This window comes from Thamnophis sirtalis, unplaced genomic scaffold, assembly GCF_051295495.1.
Source record: "Thamnophis sirtalis isolate CommonGarterSnake01/CBP01778 unplaced genomic scaffold, rThaSir2_p1.2 scaffold_7, whole genome shotgun sequence".
NCBI lineage: Eukaryota > Metazoa > Chordata > Lepidosauria > Squamata > Natricidae > Thamnophis > Thamnophis sirtalis.
Window position 1 is genome coordinate 92,716,055 of NW_028261387.1, and position 18,638 is coordinate 92,734,692.

General features: G+C 45.8%; 1 protein-coding gene across 1 annotated transcript in view; it reads left to right on the plus strand.

Moving 5' to 3' along the window:
* The window catches only part of ZNF512B (zinc finger protein 512B), a 52,634-nt gene that overhangs the window by 27,808 nt on the left and 6,188 nt on the right, over nucleotides 1–18,638 (plus strand). The window contains 9 exon segments of the mRNA XM_087720874.1: nucleotides 901–1,029; nucleotides 3,565–3,743; nucleotides 5,333–5,592; nucleotides 6,683–6,754; nucleotides 9,263–9,418; nucleotides 11,928–12,052; nucleotides 15,033–15,125; nucleotides 15,338–15,439; nucleotides 16,879–17,049. Of these exon segments, the coding sequence (XP_087577000.1) occupies nucleotides 901–1,029; nucleotides 3,565–3,743; nucleotides 5,333–5,592; nucleotides 6,683–6,754; nucleotides 9,263–9,418; nucleotides 11,928–12,052; nucleotides 15,033–15,125; nucleotides 15,338–15,439; nucleotides 16,879–17,049 (1,287 nt within the window).

The following is an 18,638-nucleotide window of genomic DNA, read 5'->3' on the forward strand; positions in this document are numbered from 1 at the left end:
TATATTCTCGATCGCTTACATCATATTTTAAATGCATTTTGATTAAACAGCATGCACTGCAGAGGCCCGAAAATCAGTTGACTGGCAGGAGGCACGCGTGCATACGCGGTGGAGCTCAGCTGGGGCAATGGCTTGCGTGCCGGTAGAGAGGCCTTTGCGTGCTTCCTGTGGCCATCCCAGTCCTGGGATTTACCCAGCTGTGGAATTGTGGGAGTTGAAGTCCGTTGCATCTTAAAGTTGCAACGGTTAAGCTAGGGTGACATTTTAGCCGTTCTGCTTCTTGCAAAATTTTAGTTGGTATAACTATCTCTGCATGAGTCTCTGTTCTTCTTCTGTTCCCTGGGAGAGGAATCTTTACCTTTCAAGCTCCATAATTCCCTTCTAGCATGTGTGGACTCCAACTCCCAGAATTTGCCCAGCTCTGTAATTCTGGGAGTTGAAATCCACAAACACCTTAAAGTTAACGATGATTGAGCTAGGATGAAGTCTTAGTCAATCTACTTCTGGCAAGATTTTAGTTTCGTGTAACTACCTCTGCATGAGTCTCTGTTCTCGGGTTGATCCTCGTTTTCCCCTGGAACGGAAATATTTTAACCCTAGAACAGTGTTTCTCAACCTTGGCGACTTTAAGTCCTGTGGACTTCAACTCCCAGAATTCCCCAGCCAGCTATGCTGGCTGGGGGATTCTGGGAGTTGAAGTCCACAGGACTTAAAGTCGCCAAGGTTGAGAAACACTGCCTTAGATGGTTCTATGGAAAGCCTTGGGTTCGATAGAGATCGAGCTGAGGAACGCATCTGCGCTCCCTTTGAATCTTTCTGCTCCCCCTTTCTTGATTTTTTAAATTCCCTTTTTTGTCTCTCTCTTTTTTTCCTCTCCTTTTATGGGCTTTCTCCTCTCAGCTGTCTCTGATGAATCAATGGAAGGATGAATTTAAGGCTCATTCCAGGGTGAAATGTCCTAACTCGGGTTGCTGGCTGGAATTCCCAAGCATCTATGGCCTGAAATACCACTTCCAGCGGTGTCAGGGGGTAAGGAAGTCAGCCCTGCTGTCCTCGTTTCAGTGACCACCTTCATTGCAGCTCTGTCGTTGTGGAGAGGCAAGGCCTTGACTTACGACTACAATTGAGACCAGGTTTTCGGTTGTTAGTTAGGACATACACAACCCTTTTCTCAAACTTGAAGATGGGTGGACTTCAACTCCCAGAATTCCCCAGCCAGCCATGCTAGCCAGAGCCACTGACCTCTCCTCTGGCCTTTTCTGCTCTATCTAGGCCTGCAATCTTGGCCACTTTAAGCCTTGTGGACTTCAACTCCCAGAATTCTCTAGTCAGCAATGCTATTAAATAGCAGGCCAAAGCCACTGACCCCTCCTATGGCCTTTTCTGCCCTATCTAGGCCCACTTTTTTCAATCTTGGCCACTTTAAGCCTTGTGGACTTCAACTCCCAGAATTCTCTAGTCAGCAATGCTATTAACTAGCAGGCCAAAGCCACTGACCCCTCCTATGGCCTTTTCTGCTCTATCTAGGCCTGCAATCTTGGCCACTTTAAGCCTTGTGGACTTCAACTCCCAGAATTCTCTAGTCAGCAATGCTATTAACTAGCAGGCCAAAGCCACTGACCCCCTCCTCTGGCCTTTTCTGCTCTATCTAGGCCTGCAATCTTGGCCACTTTAAGCCTTGTGGACTTCAACTCCCAGAATTCTCTAGTCAGCAATGCTATTAACTAGCAGGCCAAAGCCACTGACCCCCTCCTCTGGCCTTTTCTGCTCTATCTAGGCCCACTTTTTTCAATCTTGGCTACTTTAAGCCTTGCGGACTTCAACTCCCAGAGTTCCACAGTCAGCAGTGGGAATTCTGGGAATTGAAGTCCATCCATCTTCAAGAGGCCACAGTTGAGAAACATTGGTCTGGGGAATTGTAGGAGTTGAAGTCCACAAAGGTTAACGTTGCCAAGATTGAAAAAACACTAGTGTGGACAGAGCAAAACAAGACTTTGGCTACTGCTAGCTAATCTTAGCATTACCCCCAGATTTCGAACTCATCTGTTTAACTGTGTTGTATGAACTCATCCTCAAGTGAAGTAGAATGCAATGGGTGTCTCAAACCTTCATTTTTACGCAAGGGGTTGCAGACTACGCTTAGACAAATTCATACTATTAGCCAAGCTGGATTGTCAAGATTGGACAGAACCAATCTGTGTTTTGTCTAGAACAGCTCCCCACCCCACCCCCAAAACCAGGCGGCACTCTACATATGGAAACTCCAAGTCCCAGAATTCTCAGCAGCAGCATTAGTGACAGCAGAAGAGAATTCTGGGACTTGAAGTCCACCTGAAGTGTCAACCGAGGTTAAGGGAAGCTAATCTGGAAGAGGGATGTTTTATTTTATTTATTATTCTACTTTACTTTACTATACTATACTATACTATACTATACTTTACTTTACTGTACTTTACTATATTTTACTTTACTATACTTTACTATACTTATACTTTAATTTACTATACTTTACTATAGTTTACTGTTCTTACTCCCCTCGTTCCACACCAAAGCACACTCCGAGCCAGAGATAAATTACAGCATTTAATTAACCGACAAACAGGTCCTTGGCAGCAACCCAGCACAGACAAGCTTGGGCAGCAATAAACACAGATAAGGCTTGGCAGCAATCCAGCCTGCCAAGCTCACACAAAGTTCTCCGACATTCGATTCTGTGTTGACTTCTGCAAAGAGGGGTGTGTGCACAAGTAGCCTTTTTATAGTCTGGAGAGGAGCCTAATGACCACCAGCTGAGTGCAATCACCTCCTGTAAGTGCGTAATTGTTCCTGATGCCTAGTAGCTCTTTGATGGCGTGCATCCAGGAACAACTCACTACTGGCTTCCGGCTCACTCTCCCTTGTCTCCTCCCCACTGGTCCAAGGCTCAGGTGCCTTCTGCGCCCTGCTCGGAGTCAGAGCCCTGTCCAGGGTCCTCCACATCCTCCAGGGCCGACTCATAGGCCCCCTCGCTGTCGGAGTCTGGTGGCAACTCCAATTTCTCCTGCTGGGCCACAACAGTTTACTATAGTTTACTTTAATTTACTATACTTTACTATACTTACTTTACAATACTTTACTTTAATTTACTATACTTTACTATACTTATACTTTTACGATTTTATTTTATTTTATTTATATTTCATATTTTCTTAACTGCCCATTTCTCTCGGGGGGGGGGGGAACGCTGTGGGCAGTATACAATGCAATCCGTAAAACTAACATTCAAGTCAGAATTAATTCAAGATGAGAAAGTTTTAAAATTATAAAAAACAACTTTGTAAAATGCCAAAAGGGGACACCTTCCAAGATTGGGGCCGTGGGGAAGGGCATTAACAGTTATTAATGGAGGTAGGAGAGGGGGGGCGAAGCCAGCCCCATGGGTGTCTGGGCCTCTGTGTTTCTCACTCAAGGGCGCAAAGCCATTTTTGGGCTCCTTTGCAGAAGCCAAGAGATATGTTGCCTTCCCTCCATCTCTTTTGCTCTATTTCCACTACCTTCTTTCCCCTTTTTCTCTCTTCCTCCCAGGGCGCCGTTGTCGAGAAACGCACCTTCCCCTGCCTGTACTGTGAAGCCGTCTTCACGTCAAAAACTCAGCTGGAGAAGCATTGTCTCTGGAACCATTTGGACAGGCCCTTGCCAGCAGCCAGCGCCCCGGCAGAAAACAAAGTGCAGAAGGCAACCAGCAAGGGGGCAGGGAAGAAAAGGTAGGGGGGCAGAGCCTCCGGAGCAAGAGGAGGGGCTAGTCCTTGTGTGCCAAAAGTGTGTGCGTACACACCCATAATATAATACATGTGCACTCCCCATACCCCTTGCGCATGTGCGTGCGACCCCCCCCCCCCTCCCCGGTGTCCCATTTTGGGCCTAGCAGGCTGAAGCCTCCTGGGACCAAAAATGGGGTGCAGGGGGGCACACACACACACACCCCGCGCACCTCCTCCCCATGCATGCCTATGCCGTTACAGTGGTTATGTTGGCCTTGTATGCAGCTTTATTCCTCTCTAGCATTCATCTCCATTGTTCAGTGGTGCATTTCCTGCCTCTCTAGGATTTACCCCTTTCTGCTCCTGTGAAGCACTTCCTGTTCCTGTTGGATGTATAGCAATGGCTTGTATAGTGTTTTGCAGAGACCTGAAAATCAGCTGGCTGGCGGTGCATACTTGCTGGAGCTCAACTGGGGCTCATGTGCCGGCAGAGAGGCCTCTGCGTGCCACCTGTGGCACATGTGCCATAGGTTCACCATCATGGGGTTACGGGAAAGCTCCTCCCCTTGACCACATGGATCTGGAATACCGTATTTTTCAGAGTATAAGATGCACCAGATTATAAGTCGCACCAAAGTTTTGAAGAGGCAAATTTTAAAAAAAAATTTTTTTGCACTCGGCAAACCTCCCCAAATCAGCCTGTTTTTTAATCAAAAAAAGGGCATGGCTAGCTTTTAGGAGGCTTATAGTGTGCTCCTGGAGGCGGGGGGGGGGGAGAAACTGAGCAAAAACCGACCCTTTTCTTGCTCATTTCTGCCCTTCCCAGCCCCCAGGAGCTCTCTGAGAGCCTTCTAAAGATTATGCATGGTCATTTTGGTGAAGGGGTGGGGTTTCAGGAGGCAAAAAATGCTGTATTCAGTGTATAAGGCGCACCCAGATTTTCACCCTCTTTTTTGAGGGAAAAAGGTGTGTCTTATATTCTGAAAAATACAGTAATCACCAGGAGTCAAACCTTTGTTTAGAAGAGGGCATGGTAGAATCTGGGGGGCCGAGTCAAAAAAGGCATCAGCCTAGCATCCATATGTTGCAAGAAAAAAAACCAGTCCAGTTCCAAGCTGGGGGAAAGTCGTTGGAAATAAAATGGAGGCTGCCTACAAGCAAAGAAGGTCTCTGTTTATTTGGTTTCCAGAAACTTCAGTGACAGCAACCTGTTTCTGGGGTAGCTGACAAAATGGCTGAGTGAGTGGATGGATTTTTAGAGGATTCTGGAGTTTGGTAATTGAGATGCTCCAGGAGGGTTGTGCAATATAGTGAGCCTTGTGTCTTTTGCTGTTCTAACGGTGGTGGGCAAATCTATTATGCCCTAAAGCTCCCGTCCTGTCCTTAGAATTTGGGTGGGGGAATATAAATTCTTAACCCCATCAGGGCATGGCTAGCTGATGAGAGCTTAACAACAGCTTGAAATAGATCTATACCAGCCTCCCTTTATTTCTTTGTCGGTAAATTTAAATTGAGCACAAAACGTGGATCGGATCGTCTGCACCTGATTCTTGCCCGGCTTGACTTCTTCTTAACTCTGCCTTTTGCCCTAGAGCTGCCGAACGCACCATGTCCCCCACCCTTCACCCCAAACAATCGAAAGTGGAGAAGGCCGTCGCCTTGCAGCACCCCGAGAACGGAGAGCACGCGGCCGTGAGCCAAGGCATCAGGGTTTTGAAGACGGCTGCAGCTGGAGGTGGAGAAGGAGCTGCCACTCCGCTCGGCCAGACGCCGGGCACCCGCAGCTCCAAACATCACGCGAGCAGACAGGCCTTTAAGCAGGAGGAGGAAGACCCCGAAAGGATGAAGCACAGTAAGATTAGATCAGCGTTTCTCAAGTTTTGGGGGAAGTGGAGGGACCCTTTCCCTCCTCCTCCTCCGAGTTTAAAATGGGAAGGTTGTGCACTATTTGGCTTGCTTGTGTTGTGTTTGGGTCAGTGGTGAAATTCAATTTTTTTTTTACTACTGGTTTTATGGGCGTGGCTTGGTGGGCGTGGCAGGGGAAGGATACTGCAAAATCCCCATTTCAGTGGTGAAATTCAAACTTTTTTTTATTGAAAATTTTTGGAAAAAAAACTTTTACAAATGTTTACCTCCCCCCCTAACACCCCCAACCTTCCCCCCCCCCCCGACTTCCCAGAACCAATACAGGGTATAAATCTTTAACAAACATATTCTAAAATAAACTTTAAAAAAAGTTAGTATCCTCTTTCATTTGAGCTTTAACTCCTCTTTGCTAGGCTAACTCTAAACAGATTATATCATTCCCTGTTTCTTCAGTCATAAACTATCTGGAATTTCTTAGTCCCGTATTTATTTTGAATATAGTCAATCCATCTTCTCCACTCCAGTTTATATCTCTCATTTGTGTGGTCCTTGAGATATGCTGATATTTTAACCATCTCTGCTAAGTTTGTTACTTTTAATGTCCATTCTTGAATAGTAGGCAAATCTTCCTTCTTCCAGTATTGCGCCACCAACAGTCTTGCTGCGGTTGTTAAATGCAAAATCAAGTTAGTCTCTATAACTGTACAATAAGTAATTATACCTAACAAGAATCGGTGAATACATGTACAATGCCAACAGGTGGTTCTTCCTAGTAAACACAAGGCAGGAGAGTTACAGGCAAACATAAGCAGTTAGCTTCATTTCAGCAGACAAGCCCAGACAGACTGCTTAAGTTTACTTCTCAGAGCAGCAGACTGCTTAGGTTTCTGTTTCAATTCTCTGCACAGACTCAGATCTGTTTAAGCTCCCACTGGCTGACTTAGTTGCTATGCCTATTCATTGGCTGACCTTGTTTCCATGTCTCTCCCAGTCATGAATGTTTTAACAAAGAAGTGCGACTCAACACCCAGGGGTTTGACCAAAGTTTTATTTCTGTTTTCTCCTTTTTGAGTTAGGAAGGAAACAGAAAACGCCTAAGAAGTTTACTGGAGAGCAGCCGTCTATCTCAGGAACGTTTGGATTAAAAGGTAAAATAAGTGATTTCTCCGTTTCCATCCCTCTCCCATAATCCAATAAATAACAACGCAGGAACGTTTGAATTATTTGATCTGCAAAGGTGAGGGTTGGGTCCCTCTCCATCCATTTCCTCTGGCCCAAAATTCATGGTTCATGTGGACTAGTAACCGATCTCTGTTTGCTCAGTTGCCTGAAAAGGGAGATGAGGGCAGGTAGAAGGTTTTTCAGCACCTGCTGCTTCTCCTTCTCCTCCATTCCTGACTTTGGCATCGTGCCCTTTCTTGGAGTGTGTGTGGGGGGGTCTTGTTCATGGTCACTCACACCTGCTGGACAACTGCAATGCACAGTGCATGGGGGCTGCCCTTGAAGACTGCCTGGAAGCTACAATTGGTCCAGAATCTTGCAGTGTGCTCAATGTTTGGTGCCCTTTTGAGTGCACTCCCCCACCCACCCAGTTTCCTTCCAGGTGCAGTTTATGATGATGCTTCTTACCTTTAAAGACCTATAAAAATACTGTATTTTTCGGAGTATAAGACGCACCGGAGTATAAGACGCAGCAAGGTTTTGAAGAGGAAAATTAAAAAAAAATTCACTCTGCAAACCTCCCCAAAACGGCCCGTTTTTTCCCCAAAACAGGCCAGTTTCCCCCCCCCCCCCCCAAATGGCATAAATAGCCTTTAGGGAGCTTTACGAAAAACAGCCTTTTTTCATTAAAAAAGGGCATGGATAGCTTCTAGGAAGCTTTTTTTTTTAATTGTTATTATTACATAAACAACACATACACACAACAATTAAAAAAAAAACAGAAAAAAACCCATCATCACATACAGCATGTCGTTTGGTTACAGGTGTTTTAACATTTATCATTCTTATACATTTATTATTTCATTTAATAGGTTATAATATACAGTTTGGGTTGCTTTGTTTACCATCCCTTCCTCCTGTTATAACACCACCTTATTTTCCCTTTCTTATTTATTTATTAGACTTATATACCGATTCATAGGGCTTTCAGCCCTCTCTAAGCGGTTTACAAATTTTTTAGCAAATTGAGTCAGCAACTTGCCCCCACAGTCCGGGTCCTCATTTCACCCACCTCGGAAGGATGGAAGGCTGAGTCGACCTTGAGCCAGTGAGATTTGAACCGCTGAGCTGCAGATCACAGTCAGCTGAAGTGGCCTGCAGTACTGCACCCTAACCACTGCGCCACCTCGGCTCTTTCTTCTCTCCCTCCCTCCCTTTTCTACTTTCTCCCTTCCTCCTCTCCTTTCCCTTCCTTCTTCCTGTACCTTTCTCCTACTACTGCTCTTCCCCTTCCCCTTCCTACCCTCTCTCCTCCTCTTTCTCCCCTTTCCATCCTCCTCTCCTTACCTCTTTCTTTTCACCCTCTCTCCTTTCTCTACTTTCTTCCTTCCTCCTCTCTTTCCCCTTCCTTCTTCCCTTACCTCTCCTTTGCTCCTACTCTTCCTCTTTCCCTTCCTACCCCCTCTCCTTCCTTTTCTCTCCCTTCCATCTTCCTTTTGGCTTCTAGGAAGCTTATAGAGTGCTCCTGGGGCCTGGGCGGGGTAAAATTGAGCAAAAAACGGGCCATTTGTTGCTCATTTCTGCCCTTCCCAGCCCCCAGGAGCACTCTGAAAACCTCCTAAAGGCTCTGCATGGCCGTTTTGGTGACAGGGGCGGGGTTTCGGGAGGCAAAAAATGCTGTATTCAGTGTATAAGACGCACCCAGATTTTCAGGCTCTTTTTTGAGGGAAAAGGGTGCGTCTTATACTCCGAAAAATACGGTAGTCTGCGACTTATGGCTGATCTCTAAAAATTAGGTAGAGGCGGCCCTGGGTTAATGTCTGGAAAGGAGACCCCTGTTCTGACCTAGGCTTCACAACATCATGAAGCAGATTCCTTGTTCCGACAAAAGCCCGTTTTATTAAGCTCCTGGCAGCTCTGCGCATGCGCAAATCGGGAGCAGGCTCCAGCTCCACTGGCCGCTGGCAGGCCACAACCACCATCAGCAGATCCCCATTACTATCAGCCAGGCTAGGAAATAAAAAACAAAGATGCCACTGATTGGACCCCATTGGAAAATATCTTATGGGACTGGTATGGGACCGGGGCTCAGAGATTCTGAATGCTCCTCCTCCTCCTCCTCCTCCTCCTCCTCCTCCTCCTCCTCCTCCTCCTCCTCCTCCTCCTCCTCCTCTCCTCCTCCTCTCCATATCCTATACTTCTTTCTAGCACTGATGACGTTACCTAGTTGGGTAATGAAACATCTGCAAGAAAACATCCAAGTCAGAGAGCACCAAGGGCTCCACGGTCCACCTCCTTCTCCTCCACCTCTCCACATCCCACACTCCCTTCTACCACTGATGACGTTACCTAGCTGGGTAATGAAACGTCTGCAAGGAAACAAGCTCACGGAGCACCAAAGACCCCCTCCTTTCAACCTTAAGCTAATTTCTCCCCGTTATCGAAGCCAGAGACTTCCCAACGCTGATCCGAAATTAATTTCTGCTTTTCAACAGGGCTGGCGAAAGCAGAAGACAAGGCTAAGGCGCATCGCGCGAAGAAGTTGGAAGCTTCCCTCCTCAGCGGTAGCAACGAAGAGCATAAGAAAAAGCTTTCGGGATCCAATGCGAGAAAAGAGGCCACCATCTTAGCAACTGCTCCTTCGGCCGCAGGTAAGATTGAGCAAGGTGCTCTCTTCGCAGCCCTCCCCCTTGTTTCTCTTAAGACAAATGTTTTTTTTCAAACCTGACCCCCCTGAGCAACGTGGTATATACCAGTGTTTCTCAACCTTGGCAACTTGAAGACGTCTGGACTTCAACTCCCAGAATTCCCCAGCCAGCGAATGCTGGCTGGGGAATTCTGGGAGTTGAAGTCCAGACGTCTTCAAGTTGCCAAGGTTGAGAAACACTGGTATATACAGCACAATGAAGTGAGCCATGTGCAGATCTATAGCAATAGCAATAGCAGTTAGACTTATATACCGCTTCATAGGGCTTTCAGCCCTCTCTAAGTGGTTTACAGAGTTAGCATATCGCCCCCACAGTCTGGGTCCTCATTTCACCCACCTCGGAAGGATGGAAGGCTGAGTCAACCCTGAGCCGGTGAGATTTGAACAGCCGAACTGCAGAACTGCAGTCAGCTGAAATAGCCTGCAGTGCTGCATTTAACCACTGCGCCACCTCGGCTCCTACATTGGGGAAACAAAACAGCCACTTCACAAACACATGGCACAACATAGGAGAACAAACCCATCAGGACTAGATTCAGCAGTCCATCTGCATTTAGAAGACAAAGGCCACTCTCTTTTTTTTTTTTTTTTTTCGAACTTGTTTTATTCTATAGCAAACACATGTTCAACTTAACAAGTGTCCTTTTGCATGCAAGACCAAAAATAAGAATACACTAGGAAAATAAGACACAGTAATGCCAATGCTGTGAAGAAGAGTAGCAAGTCCAGCAAACAGAGAAAGATTCATAGGTAACTGTTGTGGCCCAGCAGGAGCCGTTGGAGCTGCAAACAGACTCCGACAGCGAGGGGCCCTATGATAGCAATAGCAATAGCAATAGCAGGTAGACTTATATGCCGCTTCATAGGGCTTTCAGCCCTCTCTAAGCGGTTTACAGAGTCAGCATATTGCCCCCAACAACAATCCGGGTCCTCATTTTACCCACCTCGGAAGGATGGAAGGCTGAGTCAACCCTGAGCCGGTGAGATTTGAACCGCCGAACTGCAGAACTGCAGTCAGCTGAAGTAGCCTGCAGTGCTGCATTTAACCACTGCGCCACCTTGGCTCCTCCATGAGTTGGCTCTGGAAGATGTGGAGGACCCTAGACAAGGTTCAGACTCCGAGCAGGGACCAGAGAGGCTGGTTGGCCACCAGGAGGCGCCTGAGGCATGGAGCAGCGGTGAAAGCCAAAGGGAGTTGGTCCCTGACGTCAGGCCCTGGAGCAGTGGGGAGGAGCTAAGTAGCAGAAGTGTGCGCAAATAGCTTTTTATAGTCTGGAGAGGAGCCTAATGACCACCAGCTGAGCGCAATTAGCTTCTGTCAGAACCTGCTAGATTTCACCTCTGGTCTAGGGCCCTCTTGCTTGAGCAGGGGGTTAGACTAGATCAGGCATCCTCAAACTACAGCCCGTGGGCCAGATACAGCCCGCCAATGACTTTGGACCAATCACCCAAAGACTGTGAGTTCTAGTCCCGCCTTACATGTGAAAACTGACTGGGTGACTTTGGACCAATCACCCAAAGACTGTGAGTTCTAGTCCCGCCCTACACATGAAAACTGATTGGGTGACTTTGGCCCAATCATCCAAAGACTGAGTTCTAGTCCTGCTTTAGGCATGAAAGCTGGCTGGGTGACTTTGGACCAATCACTCAAAGACTGTGAGTTCTAGTCCCGCCTTACACATGAAAACTGATTGGGTGACTTTGGCCCAATCATCCAAAGACTGAGTTCTAGTCCTGCTTTAGGCATGAAAGCTGGCTGGGTGACTTTGGACCAATCACTCAAAGACTGTGAGTTCTAGTCCCGCCCTACACATGAAAACTGATTGGGTGACTTTGGCCCAATCATCCAAAGACTGAGTTCTAGTCCTGCTTTAGGCATGAAAGCTAGCTGGGTGACTTTGGCCCAATCACCCAAAGACTCTGAGTTCTAGTCCTGCCTTACACATGAAAACTGACTGGGTGACTTTGGACCAATCACCCAAAGACTGTGAGTTCTAGTCCCGCCCTACACATGAAAACTGACTGGGTGACTTTGGACCAATCACCCAAAGACTGTGAGTTCTAGTCCCGCCTTAGGCATGAAAGCTGGCTGGGTGACTTCAGTCAAATACCGGGAGACTGTGAGTTCTAGTCCCCGCTTAGGCAAGGAAGCCGATTGAGTGACTTTGGGCCGGTCCCTCTTTCCCTCAGCCCAACCCACCTCACAAGGTTGTTGTGGGGGAAATAGGAGGAGAAAAAGTACGTTATCTGCCTTGAGTTATTTGTGAAAACCACAAAGGCAGGGGAAATAAAATACACAAAAACAGATGGGAATGAAAGCAGCCCTGAACTACATATTTGCCCCTGAGAAACCAAAATGGAGTTTTGGGATCAAACCAAAATGGAATCCCTTCACTGTTGAGCCTGACCAGCAATCATATGTTTGTCTTTCTCCCCCCCCCCCTCTTCTCCAGCAACCCCTGAGGAGCAGTGGCAGCGGATAATCAACGAGAAGGGAGAGGTCTCTTGCCCGACCTGTGGCATGATCAGCCGGAAGACAGTCTTGGGTCTCAAGAAGCACATGGAAGTCTGCCAAAAAGTAAGAGGGGCGCGCGCCCTGCCCGTTATCAAATGGCGAGAAAGGAAAGCCACTTCGGAATGCTTTGAAAGGGCTGACTCTGGCCCAAGGCCACCTTTCGCCCAGTTCCTTCGCGATAAAGGAGGATTTGCTCCTGGACCCTTGAGTCTGAATTCCAGGCCCCTGGAACCCTGGCATCACAATTGATGGGTCATGGCAGTTTCATATACAAATAGTATTTTGACTTACAACGGGATGGGATGGGACGGAATAGAAAAAGAAACAGAATAGAAAATATGGAATGGAGTAGAATAGAAAATATATAGAATAGAAAATATAGAATAGAATAGAAATATAGAATAGAATAGAAATATAGAATAGAATAGAAATATAGAATACAAATATAAAATAGAATAGAAAATATAGATTAGAAAATATAGATTAGAATAGAAAATATAGATTAGAATAGAAAATATAGAATAGAAAATATAGAATAGAATAGAAAATATAGAATAGAATAGAAAATATAGAATAGAATAGAAAATATAGAATAGAATAGAAAATATAGAATAGAATAGAAATACAGAATAGAATAGAAATATAGAATAGAATAGAAAATATAGATTAAAAAATATAGATTAGAATAGAAAATATAGATTAGAATAGAAAATATAGAATAGAATAGAAAATATAGAATAGAATAGAAAATATAGAATAGAATAGAAATACAGAATAGAATAGAATAGAAAATATAGAATAGAATAGAAAATATAGAATAGAATAGAAAATATAGAATAGAATAGAAATACAGAATAGAATAGAATAGAAAATATAGAATAGAATAGAAAATACAGAATAGAATAGAAAATATAGAATTGAATAGAAAATATAGAATAGAATAGAAAATACAGAATAGAATAGAAAATATAGAATTGAATAGAAAATATAGAATAGAAAACAAAATATGGAATAAAATAGAATAGAAAATATAGAATAGAATAGAAAATATAGAATAGAATAGAATAGAAAATATAGAGTAGAATACAACAGAATAGAATAGAAAATATAGAATAGAAAAGAAAATATGGAATAGAATAGAAAATATGGAATAGAATAGAATAACAGTGGGAAGGGACCTTGGAGGTCTTCTAGTCCAACCCCCTGCTTAGGCAGGAAACCCTATACCATTTTAGACAAATGGCTTTCCAATCTCTTCTTACAAACTTCCAGTTTTGGAGCATTCACAACTTCTCCACTGGTTACAACAGTTCACTTAGTGCCTGTTCAAAGTTACAACAGCACTGAAAAAAGTAACATGTTCATTTTTCACACACCGTTGCAGCATCCTCATGGTCACGTGATCAAAATTCGCCCGCCTGGTATCTGGCTCGTATTTGCGAGGGTCACAGTGTCCCAGGGTCAAGTGATCCCCTTTTGCAACCTTCCGACAAGCAAAGTCAGTAGGGAAGCCAGATTCACTTAACAACCATGAGACTAACAATGGCGGTGATTCACATAACAGCCGTGGCAAGTTGTAAAGTGAGGCAAATTCGCTTAACAACTGTCTCACTTTGCAACAAGGTCTATGTATAGGTAGGCTTCAACTTATGACCGCAATAGGGACCAGAAAATTCATTGTTTGATCCCACGACCATCGGGATGCTACAATGACTGGTTGTAAGTCACTTTTTTCAATATAGTCACAACTTTGAACAAACAAATGACTGTAAGTCAAGGACTACCTGTATCGGTTGTGCTGAAGAAAGATGATTCAGGCAATTCCATGGAGGTTAAATCCAATCAATATTAAATTTCCCCTCTATTTTCTCGCCCTATTTAAATGTGGTCTTGTGGCCGACCTGATTTACGACGGTTGCAACATACAACTGTCATGGGCAGGCTCCATTATGGTCATATGCCGAGGAGGGCCTGTACACATTTGCAGCATCTGGTTTTGGTTTGTTTTATCAATTGCATTTACCCTCTGTGGGTGTATTTATTTTATTTTGCAGGGATCATAAAACTGGGTACTTGAGAGACCGCCTGCTGCCAATTACCTCCAAAGACCCATTAGATCACACAGAGCAGGCCTCCTCCGGGTTCCGTCTACCAGCCAATGTCATCTGGCTACTACCCGGAGGAGGGCCTTCTCTGTGGCGGCTCCGGCCCTTTGGAACGAACTCCCCGCAGAGATTCAGACCCTCACCTCTCTCCAGGCCTTCCGAAAAGCCGTTAAAACCTAGCTGTGTCAGCAGGCCTGGGGTTGATGAGTTCCCCTCCCCTCTTGAATCGTGTGGCTGTTGGCTGTTTTTAAATGCCCTGTATTTTGTAGTTTTTGTGTTTTTCCCTTCCCCTTCTTGGGTTTGTGCGCCGCCCTGAGTCCCGCCGGGAATAGGGCGGCATATAAATAAAATGAAACTCAAACTCAAACTATTACCATTTTGAGCAACTCTGAATCTCTCTCTCTATAAAATTGGCTGCGTGTATGTGTGTGTGTTCCAGCATAACTTTGGAACGCCTTGAGCAATTTCAACCAAACCTGGTACACGGATGACTTACTTTCTGGAGACAAATACTGTGGGGTCAAGACACCCTTAACACCCCTCGGGGTGTGTGTTCTGTTAAGATACTGCCTGTTGTGCCTTAAAATAGCTTCTACTGTACTGCCGTACAGGCTTCTACTGTACAGTGCAGTGGAATTGCCAATGGTAACGGCTTCACAGTACTCCACAAGGGGGCTCCCTCTGGTTAGAGAGAAAATCCAACCTTAGAAATTATGTTTGGTCCAGACATTTTCCCCCTATAAATAAATACCCGGGCAACACCGGGTTATCGGCTAATAGTTGGGTTAAAAATGTGCAAGAGGATAAGCAAAAAATAGACGCACAACATAATCACTTATCCCACACAATTAGTGCTAAATGTCATTTGATGCAAGGGAAATCGTATTCACTGTAGATCTCTTTGTCTGAAATATATGTCTTTTTCTCCTTTGTTTTAGCTGCAGGATGCCTTGAAATGCCAGCACTGTAAAAAACAGTTCAAGTCAAAAGCAGGGCTGAATTATCACACAATGGCAGAGCACATGAACAAGGTACGGCCCTTCTGCGTGTAGATCCGTGACCAACGTAGATTTTGCATGTGGAGGGCGGGACAAGAAGTAATGGGTAGAAACTCAACAGAGGGAGACCCAACCTTAATTATTTGAATTGCTCTTCTTTGCATTTTGTTTCCAAAGTCGAGGATTACCTGTACAGTTGATATGAGTGGTTAATTTCCCCCCCCTGATTTCTTTTTTTTTTCTAGACTGCTCCTGTGGAAGCTGCTGTCCCTCTCGGGGAGCTAGGAGACAGGGAAAGGCTGAGGAAAATGCTAAAGCAGATGGGGAAACTCAAGTGTCCGAATGAGGTATTGATTTTGCTGTCTGCTAGGATGTCCGTAACAAGGTCACCTGTACCAGTAGACGAGAATATTTGTAGCCCGGGGACGAACTGTGGGGTCCTTGGTGCCCTCTGAGCTTGGTTCTTTTCTTGCAGACCTTTCATTACCCAACTAGGTAACATCCTCAGGGCTAGAGGGAAGCAGGGTTTGTGGAGTGGTAGATGAAGACTATATTTGTATAGCCGGAATATTTGTAGCCCGGGGATGAACTGTGGGGTCCTTGGTGCTCTCTGACCTTGGTTTTCCTGTAGAAGTTTCACTACCCAACTAGGTTAATAGCATCGGACTAGAAGAGAGGGAGGGAGGGAAGAGGAGGAGAACTGTGGGGTCCTTGGTGCTCTCTGAGCTCGGTTCTTTTCTTGCAGACGTTTCATTACCCAACTAGGTAATATCTTCAGGGCTAGAAGGGAAGCAGGGTTTGTGGAGTGGAAGAGGAACAGGAGGACTATACTTGATGCTGATTTTCCTGTAGATCTTTCATTACCAAACTACGTTAATATCATCAGAGCTAGAAGAAAGGGAGGGAGGAGGAGAAAGGGGGGAGGAGGAGGAGGAGGAGGAGGAGGGAGGAGGAGGAGGAGGAGGAGGAGGAGGAGGAGGAATAATAATAATGTGAGGTCCTTGGTGCTCTTTGAGTTTGGTGGCTTTCCTGCAGGCATTTCATTGCCCAACTGGGTAACATTATCAGTGCTGAAAGGGAGTGGGGTATGCAGGGAGAGGAGGAGGAAGAGGAAAAGGAGGAGGAGGAGGAAGAAGAAGAAGAAGATTGTGGGGTCCTTGGTGATCTCTGAGCTTGGTTCTTTCTTGCAGACATTTCATAACCCAACTGGATAACATCATCAGTGCTAGAAGAGAGTGGGGTGTGCAGGGAGGAGGAAGAGGAAGATTATGGGGTCCCTGGTGCTCTCTGAGCTTGGTTCTTTTCTTGCAGACGTTTCATTACCCAACTAGGTAACATCCTCAGGACTAGAGGGAAGCGGGGTTTGTGGAGTGGAAGAGGAGGAGGAGGACTATAGGGTCCTTGGTGCTCTCTGAGCTTGGTGGCTTTCCTGCAGACATTTCATTACCTAATTGGGTAACATCATCAGTGCTAAAAGGGAGTGGAGTGTGCAGGGAGGGGGAGGAGGAAAAGGAGGAGGAGGAGGAGGAGGAGGAGGAAGAGGAAGATTGTGGGGTCCTTGGTGCCCTCTGAGCTCGGTTCTTTTCTTGCAGACATTTCATGACCCAACTGGGTAACGTCATCAGTGCTAGAAGGGTGTGAGGTTTGCAGCTGTTCTTATGTCTTTTGTTTCTTACAATCTTTTAATACCATTAGGTTGTTTTAAAGGGTTGCCCCCCCCCAGTACCTTGAAAATCCTTCATTGCTGACCTCTGACCTGCAGCCTCTTTCTCTTATTTTTCTTCAGGGCTGCGTGGCCACCTTCTCCAGTCTCATGGGGTACCAGTACCACCAGAAGCGATGCGGGAAGCAGCCCTCGGAGCTGGAGAAGCCGGTCTTCACCTGCCCCCACTGTGGGAAGGCCTACAAGTCCAAAGCTGGGCATGACTACCACATCCGCTCCGAGCATCCGGCCACGGTGAGACCCTGACACCCACCCACTCCTCCTCTCGCCCGGTTTCCTTGTCATCAACTGTGTTTGTATTTAAAAAGCATTCAGAGGAGGAGATAATAAGGAAGATACTAGTCCGTGCAGAAATGGAGCCCTTTCTGAAGGGACGCGAGGCGTTGCCCTGTCAGCTCCAGTTAGCAGCTAGTTGGTGTTAGAATAGTTTGAGGATTGAAGGCCACGTAGCTGGAAATCACTGCCCTTCACCGAGGCCTACAAGTTCCCTCTTCTCCTTTGAAGAGGGGAAAAAAGCAATCAAAAGCCCTTAATTGCCACCATTTCTTAATTTGTTTCCTTCCTTCCTTCCTCCCTTCTTCTCCTTCACCTTTTCCGTCTCCATCTGCCTTCCTACCCCTCCTTCCCTTCCATCTGCTACTCCTCCTTCTCCTCTTTTCATTTCATTCTCCATTTCCTTCTTCTCTGTCTTCATCTTTCTCTGTTGTCTCCATCCCATCCTTCCCTCCCTCTCTTCCTTCCTCCCTTTCTTCCTTCTCTTCCTCCCCCCTTCATCCTCCCTTTTCCTTCTCCTTATCTGTCTCCATTTCTTTCCTTCCTTCCTCCTTTCCTTCCTTCTCCTTCTTATCTGTCTCCATTTCTTTCCTTCCTTTTCTTCCTACCCCTTCCTTCTCCCTTTTCCTTCTCCTTATACATCTCCATTTCTTTCCTTCTTTCCGTCCTTCTCCTTCTCCTTATATGTCTCAATTTCTTTCCTTCCTTCCTTCCCTTCCTGTCTCCATTTCTCTGTCTGTCTCCATTTCTCTCTGTTTCACTTTGTGCCCATTCCCTCCTTCCCTTCCTTCTGTTTCTCTCCCCTCTCCTTCTCCTTATATGTCTCCATTTCTTTCCTTCCTTCCTTCCTTTCTTCCTTGTCTCCATTTCTCTCTGTGTGCCCATTTCTCTTTGTGCCCATTCCCTCCCTCCCTTCCTTCTGTTCCTCTCCCCTTCATTCTCCCTTCTCCTTATCTGTCTCCATTTCTTTCCTTCCTTCCTCCTTTCCTTCCTTCTCCTTCTCCTTATCTGTCTCCATTTCTTTCCTTCCTTCTCTTCCTACCCCTTCCTTCTCCCTTTCCCTTCTCCTTATACATCTCAATTTCTTTCCTTCTTTCCTTCCTTCTCCTCCTTATATGTCTCAATTTCTTTCCTTCCTTCCTTCCCTCCCTGTCTCCATTTCTCTGTCTGTCTCCATTTCTCTCTGTTTCACTTTGTGCCCATTCCCTCCTTCCCTTCCTTCTGTTCCTCTCCCCCTCTCCTTCTCCTTATACGTCTCAATTTCTTTCCTTCCTTCCTTCCTTGTCTCCATTTCTCTCTGTGTGCCCATTTCTCTTTGTGCCCATTCCCTCCCTCCCTTCCTTCTGTTCCTCTCCCCTTCATTCTCCCTTCTCCCTCTCCTTATCTGTCTCCATTTCTTTCCTTCCTTCTCTTTCTACCCCTTCCTTCTCCCTTTTCCTTCTCCTTATACATCTCAATTTCTTTCCTTCTTTCCTTCCTTCTCCTTCTCCTTATGTCTCAATTTCTTTCCTTCCTTCCTTCCCTCCCTGTCTCCATTTCTATGTCTGTCT